This window comes from Ochotona curzoniae, unplaced genomic scaffold (assembly GCF_017591425.1).
Source record: "Ochotona curzoniae isolate NIBS_2020 unplaced genomic scaffold, NIBS_Ocur_1.0 contig_4502, whole genome shotgun sequence".
NCBI lineage: Eukaryota > Metazoa > Chordata > Mammalia > Lagomorpha > Ochotonidae > Ochotona > Ochotona curzoniae.
In genome coordinates this window covers 539471-552611 of record NW_024466308.1, presented here as the reverse complement: position 1 = coordinate 552611, position 13141 = coordinate 539471, and the positions used below count along the sequence as shown (strand labels likewise).

The 13141-nt window shown below is 60.6% G+C and overlaps 1 protein-coding gene across 1 annotated transcript; it reads left to right on the top strand.

The window, feature by feature from the left end:
• The first annotated feature begins 8867 nt into the window (after positions 1–8867).
• S1PR5 (sphingosine-1-phosphate receptor 5) lies at positions 8868–10730 on the top strand. Its single transcript, XM_040986194.1, has one exon. The coding sequence runs from the start codon at positions 9097–9099 to the stop codon at positions 10294–10296; it is 1200 nt and encodes a 399-aa protein (XP_040842128.1). The 5' UTR covers positions 8868–9096; the 3' UTR covers positions 10297–10730.
• The last annotated feature ends 2411 nt before the right edge of the window (positions 10731–13141 follow it).

Here is a 13141-nt window from a genome sequence, read left to right as displayed (position 1 = left end):
GCATGCTTCCGCGCCCCACCCAGTTCCCATGTCCCCCAGTGAGATAAATCACGCCCGGGAAATGTCTCCCGGACGGAGTCGCTGATGGGACACGTGACACAGGCTTCATAAAGCAGACATCCCCACAGACGCGCCGCTTTCTCACAATAGATCACTTTTCTTGGCAGACTTCCTCTGGCTCTTTGCAGCCTTCCTACCCGCCGGCCATGCATCCGGCCGGACCCACAATTCTGCCATAGAAGCTTCAAGAAACGAATTCTGTCCTTACTCTCTTTTTATGGAAAAAAAAAAAATACAAAACTTGGGCCTAGTGCAGTAGCATGGTGGGAAAAGTCCTTGCCTTGCATGTGCTGGGATCGCATGGGGGTGCTGGCTCATATATCGGCTGCCCCACTTCCCACCCAGCTCCCTGCCTGTGGCCTGGGAAAGCAGTGGAGGACGGCCCACAGCCTCGGGACCCTGCACCCGCTTGGGGAAGAGGCTCCTGGCTTCGGATCGGCACAGCACTGGCCGCTGTGGCCACTTGGGGACTCAGCGGCCACACACGGTGCTGGCATGAACCCTGGCGTCTCCCCTTATGGTCCAGCTCCCTGCTGCTGTGCCTGGGAAGGCAGCGGGAGGCGGTGCGAGGAGGTGGGTCCCTGGCAGCTCCCTGGGAACCTGCCTGGGTTCCTGCTTGTGCCTTCAGCCCGGCCGAGCCCTGGCACTTGGGGTCATTCAGGAAGCAGAGGAAGACCTCCGCCAGTCTGCCTCTGTTATCGGCCTCATTCAACGCTGCCTTCCAATTAAATCCACACACAAACTTTTAAAAAAACAACCACCGTGTCAGACACAAAGGACGCGTGTGTCTCCCTGCCTGTCAGTGACTCACTGGCACCACGTGATGCCCGGAGCGGGTCCACGACCACCCAGCCACCCTACAAGTGAGCGTCTCACCTTTCTGTGGACCATTCTAGAAATGCGTCTGCCTCCGTGGGGAACCAGCCGGGCTCCCTTCAAGGCGCCCAGCCTTGCGTAGCGCACTGACCAGCCTGGCCAGTCACAGCACACGGACTCTCCCCCAAGCCGGAGGTTGCTGGGTGAACCCTGAGGTCGGGCTGAGCCAATGACACTCAGTCCCGGACGGGGGCTGCAACACGCCCACCGTGGGTGGAAGCCTTCGGCTGCTCAGCTGAGTGGTCACAGGGGTTACCAGTGGTGGAGTCCTCACCAACAACAGAGGGTTTTTTTTTTATTTTATTAAAGATTTACTTATTTTTATTGCAAAGTCAGATACACAGATAGAAAGAGAGACAGAGAGGAAGATCTTCCATCTAATGATTCACTCCCTAAATGGCTGCAACAGCCACAGCTGAGCCGACCCAAAGCCAGGAGCCAGGAGCCTCTTCCGGGTCTCCCATGTGGGTGCAGGGTCCCAAGGCTTTGGGCCGTCCTCCACTGCTTTCCCAGGCCACAGGCAGGGAGCTGGGTGGGAAGTGGGGCTGCCGGGATTAGAACTGGTGCCCGTATGGGATCCCAGCATGTTCCAGGTGAGGACTTTAGCTGCTATGCTACCACGCCAGGCCCCAGCCTACATTTTAAAATGCCCCCATTCCATATGAGAATCTTGGCTCCTTTCCCTGCACAGCCTCCCGACGGCAGCCCCGGGGAATCAGCGGGGATGACGCCGGACACTTGGGTGCCTGTCTTGGTTTCCTGCTCGGGCCCCCAGCACTGCCAGGATGAACCAGTGGCTGTGACCTCAGCCCACCTCCCAGAGTGATGACCATGTTGGAACCAACACTGAAGCCACTGGAAACCAGTGCCGGCCCCTGTGGGCAAGGTCACGCTGGCAGAGACGGGGTCTTTGGTGTCTGCATTGTACGGGTGGGGGATTTGGCACAGAGAAGTGACACGAGCCACCCACGGTCAGCATTGCCCTCCGTCCAGCTGCACTACGCCCTCCGTTCCTCCTTCACCCTGCCCCACTGAGCTGCGTTTTGCTTCTTCAGCCCACAAGTTCATGTCCAGGCTCCCTCCAGGTGGTGGCCCGCGGCTGACTCAGCTATTGTGCCGGGCCCGGCCTGAGAAGGTCTCTGCATGATGAGAAAGAGTGGGAGAAGGTGCTGACTCCAAGATTCCACACCCAGGGCCTGGGAGCGGAGAGGTGCAAGGGGGTGCAGGGAGGGGGCGTGGGGGATGGCACCTGGAGAAGCCGCCTGGGGGGCAGAGGGCGTGGTCCAGACGCACCTGCACCAGGAGGATGTCGTTACACTGCAGCCTCCTCCGCTGCCGCTTTCCCGGGCCTGCTGGTGGGGCGAGGGAAGGGCGAGCAGGGTGGTCCTTCCCCACCTCGTCGCAGTGCACAAACCCCTGGCCCCGGCTTCGGATCAGCTCAGCTCTGGCCGCTGTTGGAGGAAGGGGAAGCAGCGCATAGAAGGTCTCTCTCTAGTTCTGCCTTTGAAATAAAATAAATCTTAGAAAAAGATACGCCTGTCCCACCCCGGGGTTCTGTCGTACGATCCCTGGCGGCGTTTCACTTCATACCCAGCACAAAATCAATCTGTCCACTCCATCCAGGTCTCCCACGCAGGTGCAGGGTCCCCAGGCTGTGGACCGTCCTCCACTGCTTTCCCAGGCCGCAGGCAGGGAGCTGGATGGGGAGAGGAGCAGCCGGGACATGAACCGGCGCCCATCAGGAGTGAGGGCATTACTTGCAAGTGAGGATTTACCCACTGAACCATCACCCCTTGGGCTCTCTTCAAGTTTTTGATTTGCTTATTTAAGAAAGCAAGTGCTGTCATCCTCTGATTCACTCCCCAAACGCCTGTCATGGCAACAACGGGTGTGGAATACAGCCAGGAGCCCCGTCCAGGTCTCTCACACAAGGACTCAAACCACCATTTGCCAACTCCCGGGATTCTCATGAACAGGGAACTGAGATCAGAAGCGGAGCCCGGGCTCGAACCCCCGACATCCTGCCACGCATGCGGTGTGTAGCGCCCCCTGGTGTTGGCGTTTCTGTTGCCGAGCCTTGAGGGAGGGCAGGAGGTAGGGTGCTATGCGGGAGGCTTGCCAGAATCCCTCAGGACAGACTCTGATCAGCTGTTCCATCCCATCACGGCGGCTCATTGGCGCATCGCTGGAGATGGTGGCCGGGTGCTGTGTGGACGGCCCTGTTTACACACATGCATGTATGTATTATCTTATCTCTCTAGTCAGGGAAACACATTCACGCTGCTGGTCCCAGTCCAGCCCCACATGGCGGACTGCCACTCCCTTCTCCGAGGAATGATAAAGTCTAGGAATGCAGCCTAGAAAATTATTATTTACATCTGTGACACACGAGGCACGAAGGGCTTCCACCTGCTGCCTCACGCCGCCAAGTGCCTGCGAAGGTCAGAGCTGGGCAAGGCCAAAGTCAGAAGCAAGGAACTTATTCCTGTTTTTATTGGGAAGGCAAATTTGGGGCTCAGTGCAATGGTTCAGTGGCTAAATCTTCGCCTTACACGCACCCGGGATCCCATATGGGTGACGGTTCATGTCCTGACTGCTCGATTTCCCATCCAGCTCCCTGATGTGGCCTGGGGAAGCAGTGGAGGACGGCCCACAGCCTGGGGACCCTGCACCTGCGTGGGAGACCTGGAAGAGGCTCCTGGCTCCTGGCTGCAGATTGGCTCTGGCCATTGTGGTCGCTTGTGGAGTGAATCAATGGATGGAAAATCTTTCTCTCTTTTCTCTCCTTCTCTCTGTAAATCTTCCTTTTTAAATAAATCAATAAATCTTAAGAAAAAAAAAAAAGGTAGATTTCACAGAGAGATGGAGAGATAAAGAGCTCGTCCGTCCACTGGTTCACTTTACAAATGGCAACGACGGCTGGAGCTGACCTCCCCTGAGGCCAGGAGCCAGGAACTTCCTCTGTGTCTCCCACAAGGCTGCGAGGATGTGGGCCATGCTTGCTCACCTAAGCCATAAACACATTGCTGAATCCAAAGTGGAGCAACTGGGACTCGAACCGGTGCCTATCTGGGCTGCTGGCACTGCGGGTGGAGGCTTGGCCCAGCCTGTCATGGCACTGGCCTCAGGCCCCTAGCTTATCTTTTTTTTAAAATTAATTAATTAATTTATTTTTATTGGAAAGTCAGATATACAGAGAGGAAGAGAGACACAGAGGAAGATCTTCTGTCCATTAATTCACTCCCCAATGAATGGCCGGAGCTGAGCTGCTCTGAAACAAGGAGCCAGGAAAATTTTCTGGGTCTCCCATACAGGTGCAGGGTCCCAAGGCTTTGGGCTGTCCTCCACTGCTTTCCCAGGCCACAGGCAGGGAGCTGGATGAGAAGCAGGACTGGCAGAATTAGAACCGGCGCCCACATGGGGTCCTGGGCACATGTAAGAAGACTTTATCCACTAGGCCACTGCACCAGGCCCTCAGGTCCCAGTTTTGAAACAGTTTGGGCCGGCCCAACAGGGAGAGGTTGACTACACCCTCACCCCAGCACTCCTCAGGGGCTGTGGGAGCAAGAAGGTCATGATTCAAGCTGTCACCCGCTGTCCCCCAGGGTCTGCAGGAGCAGGAAGTTGGAGCCAGGCACTGCAGGGGTCTTCACCACTTCCGCTAGCCGCCTGCTGAGAAGCAAGGGGGGCCGGGGATTTCTGCTCCCCTGGGTGAGGAATCTCACCGAGCTGGCTGAACAAGCTTTGGCCATGAGCTGCAGGTGGCCCTCCTGCAGGAGTCCCCTAAAGTTCCTGTCCTCTTGGCCCAAGGGCAGGCTGTCCAGGAAGGGTGCAGGGGGCCGTGGGGGCCTCAGCCGGTGGGGGGGGGGGGGGGGGGGAAGGTGCAGGTGGCTGTGGAGGCAACAGTCAGTGGCAGGGAGAAGGGTGCAGGGGGCCATTGGGGCCTCAGCCAGTGAGGGCGGAAGGGGCAGGCTTGCTGGGGAAGCCTTGAGAAGCATCTTGCCTTTTGCAAAGCGCAGATGGGGCTTTAGCAAAAGTGGGTGCAGACTGGGCGTGGCAGCCCTGTGGGTGAGGGCAGAACCAGCCGGGTAGGTGTGCGAGCCTAGGCTTGCTTCAGGCTGGCAGCTGCCACGGAGCAACCGGATCCTAAAGGCTGTGGGTGAGAAGCAGAGGGGCCTGGTGGTGGCTGTGGTGGAGCTGACAGGAGACCACCCCAGACCCTTGGCAGGAACACAGGGCTGAGGTAACACTGGCTGCTTAAGGTAACATTGAGCTCCCACTGTATACTGCAGCTTAGGATCCATTTTTTAAAAATATTTATATATTTATTGGAAAGGAAGATTTACAAGGTGAAGGAGAGACAGAAAGGTCTTCCCTCCGCTGGTTCACTCGCAAGAACCATGAGCCTCTCAGGGTCCCCAGGCTGTGGGCCGTCCTCCACTGCTCTCCAGGCCACAGGCAGGGAGCTGGGTGGGAAGTGGAGCAGGCAGGACTTGAACCTGCGTCCCTATGGGATGCAGATGGCACATTGCTGCAGTGTGCTACCTCATCACCCTCTTGCCTTTAACAACCACCCTGGGACTGCAGGCTGTGGTCATTAGCTACTTCGCAGTGCAGCCTCCCTGGCCCTGGGGTCCAGGCTGAGGCCGGAAGTCTGAAGGACTTTGTTTACACGTCAGGGCTCCTGGCGCGGCCACCGCCCTGGAGCTGTGATTCTAGGGAGGAGAGTCCCCATGGCCAAGTCAGGGGTGCCAGCTGTCACTGGACCTTGGAGAGAAGAACTGGCAGGTCCAGGAGGGAGCGTGTCTGACCGGGTGCGTGAGGAAACTGGTCCCCAAGTCCTCGGGTCTTGAAGTATGTGAGGGGCTGGGACAGAGAGAGGCCACAGGGGCTTTTTTCTTTTTCCCCAAAGACCTCAAGAGCCCCAGGGGGAGGACGGTGGGGACGGGCAGAGTGGGGCAGGGATGTGAGCTGAATTGCAAGGACAGTGGGGGATGGTGGTTACACAGGGATGCCCAGAGGTGTCTGAGGACTCCCGGCCTCTGTCCCCTGGGTCTCCAAGGCTTCATGGGACATCAGAGAACTGGGAAGTGGAGGGTGCCGGGTGGGGGTTCCCTAGCCGCCCAGAAGAGCCCCTACCCTGCCCCTCAGAGGCTGGTGGGAGGTGAGAGTACCGCCTGGGAGGTGTGAAGGAGCCGCCTCCCTACCCTGGGTGCGGCTTCCCCTTTGCCCCCAAGGTCATGAGTGGGGTGTCCGCTGGTTCCCACACTTGGCCCAGCCGCGTGGGGTGGTAGCGAAGGAGGAGATATTTAGACCGCAGGGCTGTGGGGCACTGAAGGGTTAATGCCCCCCACCTTGTGCTGCCTGGCTGCCTCTCCCCACCCCAACCCCCTTTGGGGACTTGAATCTGTCCGGCCCAGGGACAGAATCAGCCCTGCCTACCCCAGGGAACTGCGTGGGCGGGAGGCTCTGGGATTCCCAGGGGACAGCTTGGGGCAGGGAGGGGACAGGCCTGAGCGCTCCCCCTCCACACACACACACACACACACACACACACACACACACACACACTCACACACTCACGCACAGCCTCTGGTCCCGGGAGCACTCCCATGCTGTTCCCAAGTGGTGGGAGTCAAGGACCCGTGGTGACCACAGGACGCCACCCCCACCCATTCCCAGGCTAAGGGGGGTTGGGGCTGGGCCTGGCCTGGGGACTCCTGCAAACTGGGGGGTTGGGGGAAGACTGGGGGCGGGACAGTTGGGGCTGCGTGTTGCAGCAGGAAGGAATGGTCCTTCACGCATCACTCCAACTTGCTGACCCGGCCGTGCCCAGGGCAGACTTTAACTGACAATTTGACAGTTTGGGGGTGAGGGAGAGGCGCGGACACAGAACCGGAAACACATGAATTGAATCAATCGCATTGTTGGGGAGACGCTGGATGGGGAGGTTTGGGACGGCGGCGGAGGGACCCTGCTTAGGTGGGGGACAGAAAAGTTGCCACCGGAATCCTGCCTGCACCTGCCCCTCCTCCCCTTCCCTCCAGCCCGGGGTGGCAGCGCAGGGGGGGGGGGCCCAGACCGATCTGCTGGAGCCAGGGTGTGGGGGAGGCGGGTGGGGACCCAGGCGACCTCCGCCCACGGTCTTAATTTGAGTTGCCCGGGTCCGCTAGTGGAAGGGGCATCTTTGGAGGGCTACAACGTTAAGGGGACTCCACTGGTCGGCTGGCCGCAAATGGGGAGGAGGCGGTGCTTAGAATTGGAGGATGGACACGAGCCGGTGCTGGCGTGGGAAGTCGCTGAGGCTGCCCCCTACGGAAGGACCCTCCCACTCTCCCCTAGGGTCTCCCAGCCAGACGGCGCGTCCTCAGCAGCGCGGCCCAGGCTCTCTCGCAAGGGGGAACTTGAGGGCGCGCCGGTGCCAGTCGCCGCCGCCGGGACGCTCTCCGGTGCCGCGGCGGGTGGCACAGGCTGGCAGCCGCGGGCTCCGTGCCCGGGCCCCAAAGGCAGGCAGGGAGGGGGCGGCGATCGTCCCTGCGGACCCGACGGCCCGCCCCGACCCCGCCCCCGCGAGCCGGGTCCGCTCGCTGGCTCCGGGCGCGCGGGACTGCCGGGGGCGCACGACCAGGGCGCAGGGTGAGTGTTACCAGCCCTGGGTCCTTGGGGGCGCCGGGCTCGGTTTGGTCCGGAGAGGGTGCCTTAGCCACTTTGTGGGGTTGGAAACAAAGGGTACAGCTTCTCTTTCTGTAGTTCCCGGTCCTTTCCCGGGAATCCCTCTCCGGGCCATGCTCTCTGAGCTTCCTGGCAGGGCTACGGCAGGGTTCTTACGAGACAAGCTGGGACAAGGGGTTTGGAGCAGAGGCCGAGCGTCTCTGCGCTGGGGCCGCATCAGAAGGGGATAACCCAGTGGCCTTCTTCCCTGTGTGGCTCAGTGAGCACCCCTTCCTGCCTCTGTCTTCCTGTGTGCCTGGTCCCCGTGGGGTGTGTGTGTGTTACAGATCTCTGGGAGGTGTTTTCCTTGCTGCCTGGCCTCGCCAGACCTTGGCTTTCCCATCTGCAGAGTGGGAATTCATGGGTGAGTGGGTAAGCATTTCCCCGTGGCTCTGCCCAGCATGGGAGCCTGGAAACCCGCAGCACACCGCCTACGTCCTTTGAGCCTCAGTACCCCCTCTGTGGATCGGGACTAGAGCATGAAAGAGCCCAGTAGCCCGGATGGGACGGGAAGTGTCAGTGTAGCTTAAGGACACGCGTGTCCGTGTCCTTCCCCCAGAGCCTGACTGTGCCTGGTGGATGCCCCATGGCTGCCTTCAGCCTCTGCCTAAGTGAGATGAGCGGATTGCAGCCGCTTGCTGGTGTTGTGTGCCCGGAAGATGGGCTTTGGGTAGGGAGAGCTTCCAGTGGGAGGATGCTGTGTGTGTGAGGTCCTGGGCCCCTCAGGCTGAAGGTGGGTCATGGTTACGAAATTGTGGCCTGTACCACTGGGATGTGTGTTGGGGGGGGTAGCCCCTGTGTGTGACTGGGTTTTGACCCCTGTGCGGCTCTGCCTGTGTCATGCTGTGTTTGTGCGACTGCATTTCTGCTTTTCTGTGATGGGGTGTGACCATGCACGCCTCCCACCCTTTGTTCTGGGCGTTCCTGAATGGGGAGACGTGTGTGTGGAAGGGGGGCATGCCTTTATATGACTTTGAGAGGCAGAGAGAGAGAGAGAGAGAGAGAGAGAGAGAGAGAGAGATTCCCAATGTTGGCTTGCTTTCCCAGAAATGGTTGGAGCCAGGAGCAGGGAAGTTCATGCAGGTCTCCCGGGTGGGCGGCAGGGCCCAGGGCCTGGAGCCGCCCACCTCTGAGGACAGACCACTTCAGCAGGCAGTGGGGAAGCAGCAACTGCCCCAGCGGCCCAAGCTGCCTTAGCCACCCGGCTGAAGGCACCTCCGGGCAGCCCTGATTGTAGGTGTTGTAAGGGGCCCTTGTTTGTGAAACGGGGTGTCACCCTTTGCCCTCTCGAGATGTGCACGCGCGTCTCCCCGGACACCCTCCCCTCTCATTTGCACACTGGACACCCATAGGTTCCCATCTCCGTAGGGCCGCCAGCAGGGCTGGGTGGAGGGTGGCCGCCCTGACCCATGCCCCTCGGCCTTTTCGCAGCCCGGGGCCGGCGGCCCCATGGAGCCCAGCCTGCTGCGCCCCGCGCCGGTGAGCGAGGTCATTGCGCTGCACTACAACTACACGGGCAAGCTCCGCGGGGCGCGCTACCAGCCGGGCGCGGGCCTGCGCGCCGACGCCGTCGTCTGCCTGGCCGTGTGCGCCTTCATCGTGCTGGAGAACTTGGCCGTGCTCTTCGTGCTCGCGCGCCACCCGCGCTTTCACGCGCCCATGTTCCTGCTCCTGGGGAGCCTCACGCTGTCCGACCTGCTGGCCGGCGCCGCCTACGCCACCAACATCCTGCTCTCCGGGCCGCTCACGCTGCGACTGTCGCCGGCGCTCTGGTTTGCCCGCGAGGGAGGCGTCTTCGTGGCGCTCGGCGCCTCGGTGCTCAGTCTCTTGGCCATCGCACTGGAGCGCCACCTCACCATGGCGCGCCGGGGTCCCGCGCCGGCCGCCAGTCGGGGACGCACGCTGGCGCTGGCGGGGACGGCCTGGGGCGTGTCGCTGCTCCTCGGGCTGCTGCCCGCGCTGGGCTGGAACTGCCTGGGTCGCCTGGACTCCTGCTCCACGGTCCTGCCGCTCTACGCTAAGGCCTACGTGCTCTTCTGCGTGCTGGTCTTCCTGGGTATCTTGGCCACCATCTGTGCGCTCTACGCGCGCATCTACTGCCAGGTGCGCGCCAACGCCAGGCGCCTGCGGGCACAACCCAGGGCTGGCCGGGGGACGTCGAGCCGCGCACGACGGACGCCACGCTCCCTGGCGTTGCTGCGCACGCTCAGCGTAGTCCTCCTGGCCTTCGTGGCGTGTTGGGGTCCTCTCTTCCTGCTGTTGCTGCTGGACGTGGCATGCCCCGCGCGCGCCTGTCCTGTGCTCCTGCAGGCTGATCCCTTCTTGGGCTTGGCCATGGCCAACTCGCTCCTCAACCCCGTCATCTACACACTCACCAACCGCGACCTGCGCCACGCGCTCTTGCGACTCGTCTGCTGCGGCCGCCGGCCCTGCGGCCGGGGCCAGCCAGGCTCACAGCAGTCCCCGAGCGCCACTGGGCCTTCGCGCGGCCTGCGCCACTGCCTGCCCCCGGGCCTGGACATCAGCTCCAGCCGCTCGGAGCGCTCGTCGCCGCAGCAGCTGGATGGATTGGATACCAGCGGCTCCACCGGCAGCCCCAGCGCACCTGTGGCCGCGGGGAGACTGGTACCCAAACTTGCTGCTGACTGAGCTGTTGGCCTGGCATCCTTGCTGCAAGTACTGTTCCGCACATTTTGTTTTTTTGAAAGGCGGTGTGACAAGAGGCCAGGAAAAGTGCGAGCCACAGGGGTCTCCCAGTCATCGCTCGCCTCCTTAAAGTTCTAGGGTGGACCAACACGGACACCGGGAGCCAACGGGGCAAACACTCAGTTGCTTGTGCCAACACATGCTGTCTGCCTCGGCCAAAAGCCGGGATCGTCCTTAGGAGCCGCTCTAAGGGGCATCTCAACCCCTGCTCCCCTCTTTGTAAGGAACGCAATGTGTAGGCGACAAGGCGGGCACGGTGGAGGCGGAGATGCCAAGGGGATGACTGGAACTGCCTGGGTATTGATACCAAAATCCCGCAACAGAGAAGAGAGTGCCAAGTCCCCCGGCGCTTGTGAAACTGAGCGTTCTGCCCAGGGACACGGGGAGGGCAATGCCTCACCCCCACCCTCCGTGCGTCCCCACAAGGGCCGTCAAGGCTGCGCCTGGCGTCTTACCCTCACCCCTCTTCCCACTGGATCTGGCAAGCCGCTGCATCCACTCACTCCTTCCTCTCCCAAGTCTGCATTCCTGCCTGGTGGGAGACACCAGGGCCCCCTGCCTGTGCCCTTTTAGGGCTGCAGGCGCGAGGGCCAGGGCGCATTCTTGACCCGTGCCCAGGCAGCGCTGGCCCTGGGGGGCGTCCGGCTTCCCATGCAGACTGCAGGGCCGCCCCCTTCCGGAAGGACGTGGAACTGCAGGTGGCCGCTGACCCAGCCTGGGGGACCTGTGTCCACCTGGTGCCACACTGGAGGTGTGGGGGGACGGGAACCAACCCAACACGATCCATCAATCTAGGGTCACTCTCTGAACCGGACCAGATTCCCAGATTCCTTGGCATTCCTGCCCCTGCACCCCCACTCCGGGGTCCTCAAATCTTCCAGGAAAACAGGAGGGAGCCTCCATCGGATCTCTTACCCCTAACAGGTTTGGTATTTAGTGATGTGAGGCTAGATAAGGATTAGATTTTTCGCAGAAATCAAAAGGTGCTCGGTGAGGGCGGGGTCCCGGTTGTTGGTTCTCTGGGTTTGAATGCTGCTACAACCTGACTGTAGCTTGGGGTACCCTGCCAGGCGTCAGGTCAGGACTCGCTGTCAGCCACTCAGGGGAGAACCGCTTGGTGTTCTGGCTGCTGGCTGTGGCCTGGCACAGTCCCGGATGCTGCAGCCACTTGGGGGAGTGAATCCATGCACAGAAGGTCTCTCATCCCCCCAGTCTCCTCCTCCCCTCCCTCCCGCGACCCTCACTGCCTTCTCTCTCAATTACTCTGCCTTAAAAACAAAAAAACAAAAAAAACAAATTGCCGGTTCCAAACCCGGCTGCTCCACTTCCGGCTTGGCTCCCTGCTCACGGCCTGGGAAAGCCAGCAATGAATGATGAGCCAAGCACCTGACTGTGCCAGTCCCGCGGGAGAGCCAGATGGAGCTCCACGCTCCAGCTTCGGCCGGACCCACTCATAGCTCTTGCAGGCATTTGGGGAGTGGGGCAGCAGATGCAAGATCTTGTTCTGCCACTCCCACTTTGCCTATCAAATAAATTTTAAAAGTCTAGAGAGCTGGCACAATGGCTCAATTGGCTAACCTTCCCCTTGCAAGCACAAGCATACCATATAGGAACTTGGTTTGAGTCCCAGCTGCCCCACTTCCCATCCAGCTCCCTGCCTGTGGCCTGGGAGAGCAGTGGAGGACGGCCCACAGCCTTGGGACCCTGCACCCGGTGGGAGACCTGGCTTCCCTCTGTGTCCTCTGGCAGTGGACGGAACCAGCTTTCGGGTGGCCATCATTGATGCCAACCAGAGTGTTAGACATGATTGGTTAGATTGTTCGGGAGACCCAGTACAGAGGGGGGAAAAAGAGAACTCCCATGGCCTGGCTCCTTCCTCAGGTGCCCACATCACTGGCATGAGGCCGGCTGCAGCTGGAAGCTGGCCAGGCCTCCCAAACCCAGGACTTGCACAGCGGCAGGAAGCCGCACTCAGAGATGCAGCCAGGCGTGGCCAGGGCCACACTTGACCTGAACATATATCCCCGGTAAATTATTATTTTATTTTAAAAAGTTTTATTTATTCAGGCCTGGTGCAATGACCAGGATCTCATATGGGAGCCAGTTCACATCCTGGCTGCCCCACTTCCCATCCAGCTCCCTGCCTGTGGCCTGGGAGGGCAGCCGAGGACGGCCCAGGGCCTTGGCATCCTGGAAGTTCCAGGCTCCCGGCTTCGGATTGGTTCAGCTCCGACCGCTGTGCTCACTTGGGGAGTGAACCATTGGGTGGAAGATCTTCCTCTCTGTATATCTGACTTTGCAATGAAAATAAATTAATCTTTAATAATAATAATAAAAGATCCACAGCAAATGTGGCGAATCCTTACTGCCTTTTGTCCACCCCAGCATGGGACAGGATGAAAACTGAGGCCGAAGGAAGTGAGGAGGTGAGCACAGAGCTAGCCAAAGGTGGGCCGAGGGTTCGAATCCCTGCAAAGACAACAGGAACCCAGGTAAGGTGGACTTTCCTAGCTGCGCCCAGAAGCCCTCGCCATAAAACCTGGCAGAGGGAAGAGACAGGGCGAGGAAAGCAATTACCAGCTGCGCCTGCACCCTCGCCCGAAGCCCCATCCTCGCCAAGGCACGTGCGGGAAGGCGGAGAACTGCCTGGCCTTCTCCCGGCCTGCCTCCTTCCCCGGGTGTCCAGGAGGCCGCCCCCTCCCCTACACCCACAGACCCACGCCCCAGCACTCGCACACGGGCGCCCGTGGGGTTCCGACGAAGCCAAGGTACAGGCAGCAGCCACCCC

Coding starts and splice junctions, on each gene's coding strand:
- S1PR5 (XM_040986194.1), top strand. CDS start 9,097: ATGGAGCCCAGCCTGCTGCGCCCCGCGCCGGTGAGCGAGGTCATTGCG.